This window comes from Natator depressus, chromosome 6, assembly GCF_965152275.1.
Source record: "Natator depressus isolate rNatDep1 chromosome 6, rNatDep2.hap1, whole genome shotgun sequence".
Classification (NCBI taxonomy): domain Eukaryota; kingdom Metazoa; phylum Chordata; order Testudines; family Cheloniidae; genus Natator; species Natator depressus.
Window position 1 is genome coordinate 9,417,055 of NC_134239.1, and position 15,733 is coordinate 9,432,787.

The following is a 15,733-nucleotide window of genomic DNA, read 5'->3' on the forward strand; positions in this document are numbered from 1 at the left end:
AAGCCATCCCCCCACCTCTGAACCCCATAGCCCTCTCCCACCCTCCTGAACCTCAATAGCTCAGACCCCCCCCACCCCAAATCACTATAGCCCAGGCCCCCTCCTTGTGGCTCACTTTGTCCAGGTCCACACTGAATCCACTGGATGAGAGCTCCAGGTGGAAGGAGCTGCGGCTGCTGGTACCTGCAAGACAGACAGGGGTGGGAGCTCAGAGCAGTGACCCCTGTATGAAGAGCCCCCACGCCTCACCCCAGAGAGAGCTGCATCTCGGTGACAGCTGACAGAATGGATGGTTAGAGCAGGGGGGGGCTGGGAGTCTGGACTCCTGGGTCCTATCCCGGGCTCTGGGAAGGGAGTGGGGGGTCTAGTGGATTAGAGAAGTGGGGGGTGGGGGGAGTCAGGCCTCCTGGGTTCGGATTATGTGCCTCAGCTTTTCAGCCGTAGGGGAATTGCTAGTTCTGTGTCCAGCGTGTGCTCTGGGCTGCTGTCCATGTCCAGTGCATCCACTGGGGGAGCTGTGCATGTCCAGTGCATGCACCAGGGGGCACTAGGGACTGTGCATGTCCAGTGCATGCACCAGGGGGCACTAGGGACTGTGCATGTCCAGTGCATGCACCAGAGGGTGTTGGGGGGGGGGGGGGGCTGTTCATGGCCAGTGCATGCACCAGGGGGCACTAGGGACTGTGCATGTCCAGTGCATGCACCTGTGGGTGTTGGGGGGGGGGGCTGTTCATGGCCAGTGCATGCACCAGGGGGTGTTGGGGGGCTGTGCATGTCCAGTGCATGCACCAGGGGGCACTAGGGACTGTGCATGTCTAGTGCATGCACCAGGGGGTGTTGGGGGGGGGGCTGTTCATGGCCAGTCCATGCACCAGGGGGTGTTGGGGGGCTGTGCACGTCCAGTGCATGCACCAGGGGGCGCTAGGGGATGTGCATGTCCAGTGCATGCTCCAGGGGGCACTGGGGGCTGCGCAATGTCCAGTGCATGCACCAGGGGGCACTGGGGGCTGCGCAATGTCCAGTGCATGCACCAGGGGCGCTGGGGGAGCTGCAGATGTCCAGTGCATGCACCAGGGGGTGTTGGGGGGAGACTGTGCATGTCCAGTGCATGCACAAGGGGCACTGGGGGCTGTGCATGTCCAGTGCATACTCCAGGGGGCACTGGGGGCTGCGCAATGTCCAGTGCATGCACCGGGGACGCTGGGGGAGCTGCAGATGTCCAGTGCATGCACCAGGGGCACTGGGGGCTGTGCATGTCCAGTGCATAATCCAGGGGGCACTGGGGGCTGCGCAATGTCCAGTGCATGCACCGGGGACGCTGGGGGAGCTGCAGATGTCCAGTGCATGCACCAGGGGGTGCTGCCAAGCTGTGTCCACCACAATCCAGGCCACACACCAGGGGGCGCCGGTACCTTCGATGGCGTAGATCTTGGCCTGCAGCTCACTGAAGAGGCCTTTGAGCTTTTCGAAGTTGTCCAGCACCTTGACAAACTGGCTTGTGGGCTCTGAGGCGAACTGTGTCAAGAAGGCCTGGGACTCGTTCCGGTGAAAGTTATTGCCAATCTGGAGAGAGCAAGAGGGGACGTTGGTGCCCGTGTCAGTCCCAATGGGCCAGAACGCCTGGGTTCTCTCCTGAGCTCTGGGAGGGGAGTGGGTTAGAGCAGTGGGGGGCTGGGAGCCAGGACTCCTGGGTTTCTTACCCCAATGATGTAGCGAACAATTTTCTTATTTTTGGCAGCGGTCACATTCCCTCTGTCACTGGGGTCTCCGTCCGTGATAATGATCATCACGCGCGTCACATCTTCCCGGGCGCCACGCTCTGGGGTGAAAACCTTGTCTCTGCAGGACACAGCGAAAGGGTGCAGACGAACTCAGAAGTAGCCACTTCCAGAGCTGGGCACAGGAGCTGTTTCTACAAGGATCCCTCCCCCGGCACTGAGATGCAGCCACCTCTGGGGTGGGGCGTGGGGGGCTGGTTGTCACGGGTCCGTCTCTCCCTCCCGCCCCTGGTTACTCACGCAACATAGTTGATGGCTTCGAAGGTGTTTGTCAGGCTTTTCATGTGCGTCACATTCTTCAGGAGTTCCCGGGGATTTCGGTTTCGTTTGTAATTGTTAAAGTCAAATTCTGTCTTCACCTCCAGGGAAAACTGCACTGCGGCAAACTGGCGGGGAAGAGGGGTTGTCAGAACAGCACCCCCCACCCCCCCATGCCGGTAGGCAGGGCAGGGCTGGGATCCCTGCTGTACAGCACTCCTTAGAGCCAGGCTGAGAGATAGGGACTGGCCAGGACCACCCCAAGTGCCAAGGTGGGAGATGGGGCATGGCCAGGACCCCCTGCAACACAGCGCCCCCTAGTGCCAAGCTGGGAGATGGGCCACGGCCAGGACCCCCCTGCAACACAGCGCCCCCTAGTGCCAAGCTGGGAGATGGGCCACGGCCAGGACCCCCCTGCAACACAGCGCCCCTAGTGCCAAGGTGGGAGATGGGGCATGGCCAGGACCCCCCCGTAACACAGCGCCCCCTAGTGCCAAGCTGGGAGATGGGCCACGGCCAGGACCCCCCGAAACACAGCGCCCGCTAGTGCCAAGCTGGGAGATGGGCCACGGCCAGGACCCCCCTGCAACACAGCGCCCCCTAGTGCCAAGCTGGGAGATGGGCCACGGCCAGGACCCCCCTGCAACACAGCGCCCCCTAGTGCCAAGCTGGGAGATGGGCCACGGCCAGGACCCCCCGTAACACAGCGCCCCCTAGTGCCAAGCTGGGAGATGGGGCATGGCCAGGACCCCCCTGCAACACAGCGCCCCCTAGTGCCAAGCTGGGAGATGGGCTACGGCCAGGACCCCCCGTAACACAGCGCCCCCTAGTGCCAAGCTGGGAGATGGGCCACGGCCAGGACCCCCTGCAACACAGCGCCCCCTAGTGCCAAGCTGGGAGATGGGCCACGGCCAGGACCCCCTGCAACACAGCGCCCCTAGTGCCAAGCTGGGAGATGGGGCATGGCCAGGACCCCCCCCCCGTAACACAGCGCCCCCTAGTGCCAAGCTGGGAGATGGGCCACGGCCAGGACCCCTCGTAACACAGTGCCCCCTAGTGCCAAGCTGGGAGATGGGCCACAGCCAGGACCCCCCCATAACACAGCGCCCCCTAGTGCCAAGCTGGGAGATGGGCCACGGCCAGCACCCCCCCCGTAACACAGCACCCCCTAGTGCCAAGCTGGGAGATGGGGCATGGCTGGGAGATGGAAAGCAGAGTCCTGTAGCACCCGTCTGGGGAGATGGGGCCCGGCCAGTGTCACCAGGAAGGGCAGGAGTCAATCACATACATGTATTGTGGAGTTTCCCAGCTTCTCCATCACGTCGACCATGAAGTCCTTGATGGCATTGAACTGGACAGCGTTCATGCTGGCTGATCCATCGAAGAGAAACACCAGATCCACATTCCCCTTCAGGCATTCTGTGGGGAACCACCAGAGAGGGTTGGAGTGTGGGGTAGGAGGCGGGAGCCAGGACTCCTGGGTTCTGTTCCCAGCTCGGGGAGGGGAGTGGGGTCTGGTGGGTTAGAGCGGGAAGCCAGGACTCCTGGGTTCTCTCCCCAGCTCTCGGAGGGGAGTAGGGTCTGGTGGGTTAGAGTGGGGAGCCAGGACTCCTGCAATGGGGTCTCAGTGCTTTGAGTTTGTCAGCTCCTTACTTTCAAATCCCGGCGTCATCTCCTTGGGCTGCTCCAGGTGTTCCTTGAAGAGGTAGCAGACCCCACTCAGGTACTGGTTTCCATCACACGTTCGGTTCAAGCCAGAGCCGCAGGCCTACGGGGGGCACCGAGCAGGGCAGTTACCAGCCATGTATGGGATTGGCGGGGGAAGCACATAGGACTGGAAATCAGAGTGTCTATGACTGAGCCAAACCCGACCGGGAAGGGAGATGGGGCTGGGGCCTGGGTCTCCAGGTATGAGCCCAACAGCAGGAGAATCCAAGAGGGGACGGCAGAGAGGGAGACGCCCCATCTAGCCTCTCCCCACCTGAGGCAGGAGCTTCCCCAACTGTCTATTCCCCAGCAGAGCTGGAGACGTCCCATCAGGACCTGTCCCGCAGCCAATGCCCCCCCGCCCCCTCCGGCACACTCACAATCAGCTGGGCGTCTGAGCCACTGCTCGCCAGTGCCATGCCGAGATGCGCCATTTGAGCACTCGCTGCAAGGAGAGGGAAATGGGGTCAGTGCTTCGCGCTGTCCAGTGCCCCGTGCCCCCTGCCACCCTGATTTCTCCCCAGACCCACCCGGCAATGGGATGACCTGGCAGGAGCCTTTCTTCACAGCACACTGGTACAACTGTCCTGTGGAGTTCTGGTCACCTGGCGCTCCCACGATGATGCTGTAAAACAAGGCAGATCAGACGCCGGGGGTGGGAAATACCTGCTTGCCAGGGACCCCACAGAGGGTGGGGATAGAACCCAGGCATCCTGACTCCCAGCCCCCTCCCTGCTCTAACACATTATGAGACCCCACCTCCTTCCTGATTTCTGTGTTCCAGTTAGTCCTTCTTTGGGTCATCCCACCCCAGTGCTGCCTGCTGGGGCCCCCTGACATACTCTCACTTCCCAATTAGGCCTGGTGGATGCAGCATGCATTCGGGTAGTGAAAGGGGAAGAGGGAGTCAGCATCATGGTTTGTGCATGACCCAGTAGGGATCATACACAAGCTGGGGGGGGATCCCACCGGGAAAGAGTGGGCAGGGGCCTGGCAATCCCCACAGTCTGGAGTCCTGACTCCCCGCCCCCTGCTCTGGCCCCACTGCCCTCCCAGAGCTGGGGATAGAACCCAGGAGTCCTGATTCCCAGCCCCCTCTAACTCCGGGTCTTTCTTGCAGTGCAGGGTGGGTCTCTTACCTTGCATCTTTGAACTGCAGCACCTGGTACCCGAAAGTCCTACTGACCTTGGGGGCGAGCACCTCCGGGTGGACGGTGTCAATGTTGTACCCCAGGGTGGGGGCTGGCCCTACAGGGGAGTGGGGTATTGAAGGAAACTGGATCAGAGCATCCTCCTGCACAGCCACCTCCCCATCCAGAGTGGGGACACCACTACTCCACCCCTCAAACCCTAACCCTGCCCTTAACCCCTTCATCCCCCGAAGAGGAGACGCCTAGCTTCCAAGAACCCTGACCTATTGCCATATTCTTTCTCTCTGCCTTTCACGCTCGCACCGGAACCCTGCCATGGTTATGTCATCTGCACCGTGTGGTTTGTGACTTGTGGGCTGAGGCCAGCCCCACTCCCGCCCTAGTCCCCCCGGTGTCATTTAACACCTCTCCACCCTGCTTGCATCATGTTGCAGTCAGTGTGTAACTAGCTGACAGGAGACCTCCCAGTGCCTAGGCTGGGGGGCCCGGGGAGAGCCCCCACCTGATGGGAGGTCGGTCTCTGTACTCCGTCCAGCCCTCAGGGAGCAAGGGGGACTGGTTAGTGAAACTTGCAGGACAGGGGAAATTTGTGCTGAGACCCAATAAACTCACCTCACACAGGGAACCACTGAGCAGGTGCCCAGTCAGAATGTCCCTGCCCCCCTGAGCCAGCTAGTCCCCCCACCTTGGAGCCTAGAGGGTCCCATTCCCTGTCTCCAAGAGCCAGCCTGGGGCCAGATCGGGGTGCCATGTCCCATGCCCCCACCTGTGAGTAGGGTAGTTTTTCACCCCAGATGGGACTTGAACCCAAAATCTCTGGCTTAGGAAGCCAAGGCCTTATCCATTAGGCCACTAGGGCTGCCCATTGGGACTGATTCTGTGAATGTGCCATTGTCTGTACATGCTCTGTGCTAGGGCCAGCTGGATTGGCTGGGCAGGTGGGCTGCACTGTCATAGGAGGAGAGGGGCATCTGTCCCCAGGGTGATCAGGGACCCCTTGTTCCTGGGCTGATCTATGTGGTTTGTGATGGGCGGGGAACGCAGTTGCCTCTTCTTGCTGTGGGGATGAGAAGATAGGTGACCATGCACTGCAAGGCCGGGGGGAGTGAAGGGGAGCTTCCAGAGGCTCCAGAGGTTGGGGCTGTTCCCTAAGCCTGCCCTGAACGTGGCTCAGCGAGGACACGCTCTGTGTCCCCACAGTGCTCTGTCCCAGCTGGGAGGAGAGTGGCACCACATCTGCCGGGGCGAGTTGGGGCATCGCTCCTTGGGGGCAGAGTTAAGGTTACATTCCGGGGGGTGGCGTGTCCCTTACTGCTGCGTGTCCCATTTGCAGAGGGTTACATTTAGCTGCTCTCCACTTCTGGGAAGGGCACAGGGGCAACCAGAAATCTGCCTTAACCAAGTAGTTGGGGAGGAATTTCCCATGGTTTTTGACTTGAGGAAGTGGTTGGTAGGGTGTGGACACCAGGGATCACAGCACAGCCGCTTGGTTACCAACTCGAGCCCTCTCCTGGCCCCTACACACCCCCAGTGGGGCCATTTCTCTAGAATTTGGCATTCCTGTCGGATCTCCTTTCCCTTGGAACTGCAGGGGTGAAACTGATCAGTGGTGCGGATAGGGGGACCAGATGTCCCGATTTTATAGGGACAGTCCTGATATTCAGGGCTTTTTCTTATATCAAGCCGGTATCAAGTGGAGTGCCCCAAGGGTTGGTCCTGGGGCCGGTTTTGTTCAATATCTTCATAAATGATCTGGAGGATGGTGTGGATTGCACCCTCAGCAAGTTTGCGGATGACACTAAACTGGGAGGAGAGGTAGATACACTGGAGGGTAGGGATAGGATACAGAGGGACCTAGTCAAATTGGAGGATTGGGCCAAAAGAAACCTGATGAGGTTCAACAAGGACAAGTGCAGAGTCCTGCACTTCGGACAGAAGAATCCCACACACCGCTACAGACTAGGGACCGAATGGTTAGGCAGCAGTTCTGCAGAAAAGGACCTAGGGGTTACAGTGGACGAGAAGCTGGATAGAAGTCAACAGTGTGCCCTTGTTGCCAAGAAGGCCAATGGCATTTTGGGATGTATACGTAGGGGCATTGCCAGCAGATCGAGGGATGTGATCGTTCCCCTCCATTCGACATTGGTGAGGCCTCATCTGGAGTACTGTGTCCAGTTTTGGGCCTCACACTACAAGAAGTATGTGGAAAAATTGGAAAGAGTCCAGCGGAGGGCAACAAAAATGATTAGGGGGCTGGAACACAAGACTTATGAGGAGAGGCTGAGGGAACTGGGATTGTTTAGTCTGCGGAAGAGAAGAATGAGGGGGGATTTGATAGTTGCTTTCAACTACCTGAAAGGGGGTTCCAAAGAGGATGGCTCTAGACTGTTCTCAGTGGTAGCAGATGACAGAACAAGGAGTAATGGTCTCAAGTTGCAGTGAGGGAGATTTAGGTTGGATATTAGGAAAAACGTTTTCACTAGGAGGGTGGTGAAACACTGGAATGCGTTACCTAGGGAGGTGGTAGAATCTCCTTCCTTAGAAGTTTTTAAGGTCAGGCTTGACAAAGCCCTGGCTGGGATGATTTACTTGGGGATTGGTCCTGCTCTGAGCAGGGGGTTGGACTAGATGACCTCCTGAGGTCCCTTCCAACCCTGATATTCTATGATTCTATGATATAGGGGCCTATTACCTCCCACCCCCTGTCCCAACTTGTCACATTTACTGTCTGGTCACCCTACTACTGCATGAGATCCCTCTGCCCCTACGGGGAATCCAAATGGGAGCTGAAACAGAGTTGGGCACTTTCGATGGGCGTGTGCCTAACAGCTGTGAACCAATCGGATTCCACGGGCAGAAAGACTTGTGAAGAGGCTCGTCAGAGAGAAATTAGTCCCAGGCCCTGATTGGCCCCCGGGGGACCTGCTAAGGTCACTGATCTCCTGCCCTGCGCCCCGGCCCTATAGCGTCACACCGGACTCTTGGCAAGAAGCTGAACTGAAGGCGGGTAGCCCCTGTCCACAGGCTGTTGTCAGTTTGGGGACCGGCACTCTTGAGTTCAGCAGGGGCTGAAATTTTTTTTATTATTTTTTTTAAAGAAAAAGATGAACTATGTGAATGTTTGCTGGGAGGGGAGGGGGAAATAGAGGTAAAGGCATGGGGAGGAGGGGCTGTGGCAAGGAGTGGGGGGATTATGGGAAGGGGACCACAAGGGGTCGGGGAAGGGGGTGAGGACTGGAGAAGTGACATAGGGCTGGGTGGCAGAGTGAGTGGAGGGATTACAGGAGGGGGGCGCCTGCCCCATATTCTCCCCTCCTGTTTGGGATCTGGGGGTGTCTGAGCCATTCTAGGGTGCCTGAAGCGCTTTCTCTCCCCGCCCCCATGAGCTGCCATCCGGGGAAGCTCTGGTCTACCATGGAAGTCTCAGCCCCTCTCCTTGATACTCCCATAGGAACCAGCCTCTGGGGCAGCCCTGCCCCTCTGGGTGGGAGCTGAGAACAGGCATATGGGGACCCAGCACCAGGACCACGCTGCTGACAACCAACAGGCAACGCAAGTAGCTGCAGTGGGCGACTCACGGGGGTGGGAGCTACATTTCAGTGTAGACGCTTACAGAGTTAGGTTGACATCAGCCACCCTATGCCCCCCTCACGCTGTAGTGTCGACCAGGCCTGAGGCTGGCGTGAGGAGCTGAGAACAGGCATGCTCGATGCATATCACAGGCTCCCCAGCAGTGTGTGTGTGTGTGAGGGATGGGAACACCCACTGAGATGAATGGAGCAGTTCACACTCCATCTGAGACGCCACTTTGCACCTCTCTGGGGTGTGCACAGCCCCTTCCCTCCAGCCGTCCCCCTTTCAGCATTATCCTGGGCTGGGGATCTGGACACAACAAAGCACTTGCTGATGACTAATTTCATACAGTATTTGGGGCACGGCCCATGTCTGAGGTTTCTCTCACCCGCCCTGTTAGCAGCTACACACTGCAAACATTTCAAAGCAGGACCCTTAACCTCAGCGCTCCACGCAGGGCCAGATTAATCTTTTATGGACCCAGGCACCCAGACGATGGCCCTGCCCCCCGCTCCGCCCATGCCCCGCCCTGAAACCCTGCCCCCCGCTCGGCCTCTTCCCCCCAAGGCTTCCCCCCAAGACCCTGCCCCCTGCTCTGCCTCTTCCCCCCCAAGGCCCTGCCCACACTGCACCCCCGAGGCCCTGGGGGAGGGAGTGGAGCGAAGCGAGTGGTGGGCGGGGCCACAGGGGGAAGAGGCTGCGTGTGGGCGGGGCCTTATGGCGCAGCATGGGTGGAGTGGGGTGGGGGCGGGGCCACAGTCCGGGTGCCAGAGCCCCTTCTGAGTGTGGGCCCGGCGCCCGGGTGCCATTGTAAACCCAGTACTGCCCCCACAACAAACCATACAGGGGGGATGCAGGGGTGGGAATCACACAGCAACCGTGTGGCTGTGCGGTGGGACTCAGGAGTCATGGGGTCCAGTCCTGGCTTGGCTGCTGAGAGACCTTGACCAAGTCTCTTCACCTCTTTGTCCCTCAATTTCCCCACCTCTATTCTTGGGCTAAAGAGATTTACCTCCTTTCTCAATGTACTGAGCCAAAGCACCATGCGTGAGCTAGGTGGTGTCATTACATTCAATAACCACAGTAGGATTACAACTGCCTAAATGACCACCAACTCCCACGAATAACGCTTCTTTCTGTTCAAAAATCTTCATAAACGCAGAGGGAAGGCTGCCTGAGGCTCTCTTGGGTCCTCCCAGAACGTTGCGTTCAGCAAAACTTTGACCTCTGCAAACCAGGAAATACAAAGTGAAGCCAAATGCTCCGGTAACCTTAACTGTGCCCCCCGGGGCTGGCAAGAGCCCCAGGGAATTATCTGCACGCACTGCAGCTGCATTCCCTGTACTGGGAGTAGCTATGCTGAATGATGGAGAGATTAGTTGGAGCAGCTCGGCAGAGCTGTGATTGTATAAGCTGATTGGGGTGGGGGGAGTTGTGAGCCCCTCTCCCTGACCCCGTGTATGTGATCAAAGAGGTGCACGTGTGCAGGGCTGCCCAGAGGGGGCGGGGGGCAAGTGGGGCAATTTACCCCATGCCTGGGCCCCTCAGGGGCCCCCATGAGAGTTTTCAGGGGCCCCCAGGAGAATTTTCGGTGGCACTTCGGCAGCGGATCCTTCAGTGCCGCCAAACACACCCGGAGTGAAGGACCCGCCGCCGCTTCTTCAGCGAAGTGCCCCGAAGACCCGGAGCGGAAGGACCCCCGCCGCCGAAGACCCCAGGCCCCCTGAATCCTCTGGGCGGCCCTGCACGTGTGTTTTGGGAGATCCAGTCATCACAGCCCTGTGTGGTGTAGGGTGTGTCAGCAGGGCACAGGGGTCTTCTTGCCCGGGGGCTTGTCAGCCGTGAGGTGGGAGGTGAGCGTGCTCTGTGGGTTGAAAGGAGGGTAAGTGAAAGCAGAGTGCCGGACAGCACCGGGCGCATGAAGGTGACGGGGGTGCTAAAGGGGATGCAAAATTTAGCTGATGGGGGGGTTCTTTCTGTGGACCAGGCTAAGTGAGCGTAGGGCAGGTGTAGGGTGCTCCTGTTCAGTACGGCACAAAGGCGGAGGGTCAGTGTGTGTGTTATGAGCACGTTGGGCATGGGCGATGGGTGAATGCATCCTTGGGGGAGGCTAGCCCCTGTCCCCTCCCCCTCTGCCCGAGGCCCCGCCCCTCCTATCCTCCCTGCCCCGCCGGAGCCAGGAGCACCCCCACACACAGCCGCTGCTCCCCCGCAACACACCCCCAGCCCTGGAGTGCCGGGTGGGTGGCGCAGCCAGAGCACCCCCAGCCCCAACCCCGGAGCTCCCCAGCCCTGGGCCTTGTGTGCACCAGCCCCAGCCTGCCGGCCCCAGCCTCTCAGCCACAGAAGAGGGTCGGCGGGAAGCGAACTGAAGCAGGCAGGAGGGAGCCTGGGGGACGAGCGTGGGCGGGGCCACGCCATGCTGTTTGGGGAGGCACAGCCTTCCCCTGCCTATGCTACCTGCTGCCCATGACGTTGGGGCATCACTCAAAGAGGGCAGAGTTAAGGTTACGCGGGCGTTTACCTTAACTCTGTATTTCCTGGTTTTCGGAGGTTGTGCTTTGCTGAGCTCAGCTTTCTGGAAGGGCATGAGACAGCCCCGGGGCACCTTAACTCTGAGCTAACGAAGGTGGTTGTCAGTGAATTTACTGGAATAAAATATGAATCTGCTTGTGGACTTTGAAATACCGAAGCCAAACTTCCATTAGGAGCCCCCCGCAGCCTGAGAACAGCTAGTGCACACAACACACGATGCTCAGACTGCTCCCCCAGGCCTGACTCAGGCTACGGCTACCCGAGAGAGCTCACAAAGCCATGCAGCTCCACCGCCATTATCTCTCTAATCAAGCTGCCCTAAACTGACGGGAGAGAGCTTTCCCGTCAGCTTCACTGCTCCAGCCCCTGCGTGTCACATAAGTTACACCGACACACGCTGCAGTGCACAAAGAGCCTCCGACTCACAGCCCGTGGGTGGTGCTTAGCTTCAAAAGCCACAAGGCAGCAAGTGCCTTGTACCGCTGGTCTCAAGGGATTAAAGAGCCAGCTTTGACCCCGGATCACAGCTCCATGGGCAATCAGTTTGGGGAGCGTTCGAGCCCCCGAAACATTAGAAACCCCCCTCCCCTCACATCTGGACCATTATCCCTACCCCGCAGCCCTCGGGCCAGAGAAGTTTTCAAGCCAAATCCAGTCGGTGTGGGGATTTTAGAGCATTTAGAGAAATCAGCTGTCAAGCTGCGGGCTCTCTGAGCCTTAGCTAGGGTGGTCCTAGTGCCCCACTATAATCTGTCTTTCTCACCCCCCTACGCGCCCTCGCATTTCTACGTGCTCGCCCCTGCGTTAACCGCCTGCCCCCAGCCCCAGCTGGTTTCCTAGCTGCAGGTGATGATAACTGAAAGAGGAAGAGGCCCTGCTATGTTGAAAGCCTGCATGTGAAATAAGCAACGGGGCTAGTCTACGGTAGAAGCGCTGTCTACACTAAGCCTCTTTTGGCCTAACTTATGTAACTCAGGGGTGGGACTCTGCCGCTCGTGGAAGTGGGCTTTTCATGACAACGGGACAGTGGTTCTCAGCCAGGGGAACGCATACCCCTGAGGGTACGCAGAGGTCTTCCAGGGCGTACATCACCTCATCTGGATTTCACAAGAGGCTACAGAAAAAACACTAGCGAAGTCAGTACAAACCAAAACCTCATGCAGACAATGACTTGTCTAGACCGCTCCATACCCTGAAATGTAAATGCAATATTTATATCCCAGTGGCTTTATTTGATAATTATATGGTAACGATGAGCCAGGCAGCCGTTGTTCAGTTCTAGTGTGGCTACGACCCTTTGTATGTTTATGTCTGGTTTTGTAAGCCAGTTGTTTTTAGGGGGAGGTGAAACTTGGGAGTACGCAAGAGAAATCTGACTCCTGAGAGGGGTCCAGTCACCTGGAAAGGTTGAGAGCCGCTGGGATTGTTATTACCGCGCAGCTGCACGGATAGATGTGGCCTTGCAGGCCGTGAAAGGCATTTTCATTCCATCGCAGGCCAACGGGAGACAAAGCAGGGGTAGAACCCAGGCGCCCTGACTCCCAGCCCCCCCTGGTTACAACCCACTAGACCCCACTCCCCTTCCGGAGCTGGGGACTGAACCCAGGACTCCTGGCTCCCAGCCCCAACCTGTTAGCCCTCCCACCCGGTTTGCCCGCGCTGCTGTTACAGGAAGTCAGTGTGGAGAAAGCAAAGGTTCAGCTTGTGCGCTTTCTTCACACATGCCAAACCACAGGCCACAAGGAAATAGCTGTTTTTGATATCCTAGTACAAGCTGACAGAAAGCTGGGGTGTTTTTTTTGATTTAACCTCTAGGGTCCCGCTGCAGTATTGCCATTCCCAAGCATTCAAAAATCATACACCAGGTCCCCTGAAATCATAAGATTGGCGTAAACTCTCTTGGGTGGGGTTGTTTTTTTTCACAATGATAAATTTGTGGTTTTCCTTATTTGACTTCTGAGCCGCCAAGGGTCACTCTTGCTCGTGTCTTCCCCCAAGACAAGGGCTGGAGAGGTGCCCTGTGTTTTACAATACAAAAGACACGATTCGCATCTAAAACACGACGCACGCAGCTGGGGCTTTATGTGAAATGCCAAATATCGTGAGTTGACAACACTGCATCACTCTCGGCCCGAGGGCACGAAGAACCCAGGTGTCCTGAAGGCTGGAGAGGTAAGATTCTTAGGGCTTGTCTCCCCTGGCACTGTACAGCGCTGCAACCTTCTCACTTGGGCGGGGGGGGGGGGGTGAAAGCCCCCCCCCCCCAAGGTCTGCAGATTTGAGCGCTGTAAAACGCCAGTGGTGACAGTAGCTACGCCCCTCGTGGAGGTGGGTTTCTTTAGAGCGCCGGTGCTGAACCGCGAATACACAAGCCACAGGAACGGGGAGGGATCACAGATTAGGGGTGCTAGTGGGGGTGACAGGAGACGGATTCCTGCAATGGGGAGGGATCACAGATTAGGGGTGCTAGTTAGGGGGCAGGAGGAGGGGTTCCCACAATGCGGAGGGAGCACCGGTGGGGGCACTGGTGTGAGCAGGATTGGGGGTGAACGCCGTGCAGCAGGGAGGCCAGTGGGGATTGTGGCAGGCAGGAGAGCTAGGCAGGGGCTGGACCTTTCAGAAGAGGAGGCCATTCATCCTCTTAACCCGCTGACTCCCAAGGGTAGACTCGGGGTGTGGGAAGGATTTGCCCTTGTGCCCCACGATCCCTGGGGTTCACAGGCTGCTCAGGGCCGGGCACCCCTGCAGAGAGGAAGCCGCACGCACTCAGAGGCCTGAGACACATCCAGCCTGAGATCTGAGCTGTCCCCTGGTGCAGCTGTTTCCCCTCTGAACAGCCACCGTGGCACGGCTGGAGGTTTCACTGGCAGGAGGGGAGGCCCCACCCCGCCCCAAACACACACTGAAAAGGACTGAAAAGTTGGGCAGTGTTTAGGGAAAAACTGATTGGATACAATGACAAAGTTGCTGGTGTCCAGCCTGGGGCATCACTAACGATTGAGGGCATCAAGTCCAGGATGGCTGAAATTAATAAAGGCGTCTGGCCTAGGGTGTCGCTAATGACCAAGGGCATCTAGCCCAGGGTGTCTCTAAGAATCGAGGGTGTCCAGGCTGGTGTATCTCTATTGACCTAGGGCATCCAGTTTGGGGCAACGCTGATGACTGAGGGCATCTGGCTGGGGGCTGTGACAGAATGTACCCCTATGCCCACCCCCTACACCTCTATTGTAACAATCTTTTACAAAGTTTGCCTTGTGAGATATCATTTGAAAAGTCAAAATTTGCTGGTAAATACTGTCCTGATAAAATAGGTCTGGCAGCATTGTATGGGAAGTTATAAGATTTTGGCGTTAATAGCAGATATTCCAAACTGAGGTTGGCAAACAGGCCCTGTGTCAAACAAAGGAAAGGGTGCTCTGCTTAATTTGCATTTATGCCGTAAAGAGAGACATCAAGCAGGAAGAGAAACAAAAGAAGCTCCAACAGGTAAGGAAAAGCAGCAGGGAGCTCTTTCTCTCTCACACACACAGAGAGAGAGAGAGAGAGATGTGGAGAACGGGTCCTGACCTAAGAAGTTTGACCAGCAAGACTGCTGAGAGCATGCAGTGAGAAAACTTTGCTTTGAATTTAACATAGTGTGTGAAGTTCGGCACCAGCTGCATTTTAGCTTTGTTTCTTGTAACCATTTCTGATGTTCATGCCTCATTACTAGGGCCCTACCAAATTCACAGCTATGAAAAATGCATCCTGGACCGTGAAATCTGGTCTCACCCCGTGAAATCTGGTTTTTTGTGTACTATACAGATTTCACGTGGGAGACCAGCGTTTCTCAAATTGGGGGTCCTGACCCAAACGGGTGTTGCAGGGGGGTCACAAGGTTATTTCTGGGAGGGACGCGGTTTTGCCACCCTTACTTCTGTGCTGCTGCCTTCAGAGCTGGGCTCCGAGTCAGCAGCCGCTGCTCTCCGGACACCCAGCTCTGAAGGCAGCACCACCGCCCCCAGCCGCGCAGAAGTAAGGGTGGCAGGACCGCAACCCCCGTTAGAATAATCTTGCGACCCCCCCACCCACCCACCCACCCAACTCCTTTTTTGGTCAGGACTCTTACAATTACCACACCGTGAAATTTCAGTTTTAAATATCTGAAATCATGAAATTTCCGGTCTTTAAAATCCTGTGATCTTGAAATTGACCAAAATGGACCGTGAATTTGGTAGGGCCCTACTCATTACTTGTACTCACTTAAAATCTCTCTCTTTTTAGTTAATAAACTTGTTTTGCTGCTTTATCTAATCCAGTGTGTTTAAAGTGAAGTGTCAGGGAAACTCCATTTGGGGTAACAAGGTGTGTGCATATTATTTCTATTGATGAAATGACAGACTTTATATAAACTTGTAGTGTCCACGAGAGGGCTGGGCAATACAGGACATAGATTTCTGGGGGGAAATCTGAGACTGGGAGTGAATTGGGATCACCCTGCAGTATAACCAAGGCTGGTAAGAGCCAGGGTGTGGCTGGCTGGCTGCAGATCACACAGAGATAGCTGGGAGTGAATTGCATGCTGGAAACATTTTGTGAGCAGTGTCCAGGCTAGAGGCTACAGCATCAAGGCATTGTAAAGGGCACCCCGGATTACAGGGCAGGGGTGACACAGCTACTCATTAGTCTGGATTGTACCCTGGGTCGGTCACAGGGGCATTGCTAAGGACAGAGGGCATCTGATCTGGGGTG

General features: G+C 57.2%; 1 protein-coding gene across 1 annotated transcript in view; it reads right to left on the minus strand.

Annotated features, from left to right (window-relative positions):
* ITGAL (integrin subunit alpha L) overlaps nt 1-15,733 on the minus strand; it is a 33,520-nt gene that overhangs the window by 13,064 nt on the left and 4,723 nt on the right. The window contains exons 4-12 of the mRNA XM_074954447.1: nt 4,883-4,991; nt 4,274-4,368; nt 4,124-4,188; nt 3,690-3,804; nt 3,325-3,455; nt 2,019-2,164; nt 1,701-1,839; nt 1,413-1,563; nt 116-183 (exon numbers count right to left, since the gene is read on the minus strand). Of these exons, the coding sequence (XP_074810548.1) occupies nt 116-183; nt 1,413-1,563; nt 1,701-1,839; nt 2,019-2,164; nt 3,325-3,455; nt 3,690-3,804; nt 4,124-4,188; nt 4,274-4,368; nt 4,883-4,991 (1,019 nt within the window). The remainder of the gene's footprint in view (nt 1-115; nt 184-1,412; nt 1,564-1,700; nt 1,840-2,018; nt 2,165-3,324; nt 3,456-3,689; nt 3,805-4,123; nt 4,189-4,273; nt 4,369-4,882; nt 4,992-15,733) is intronic.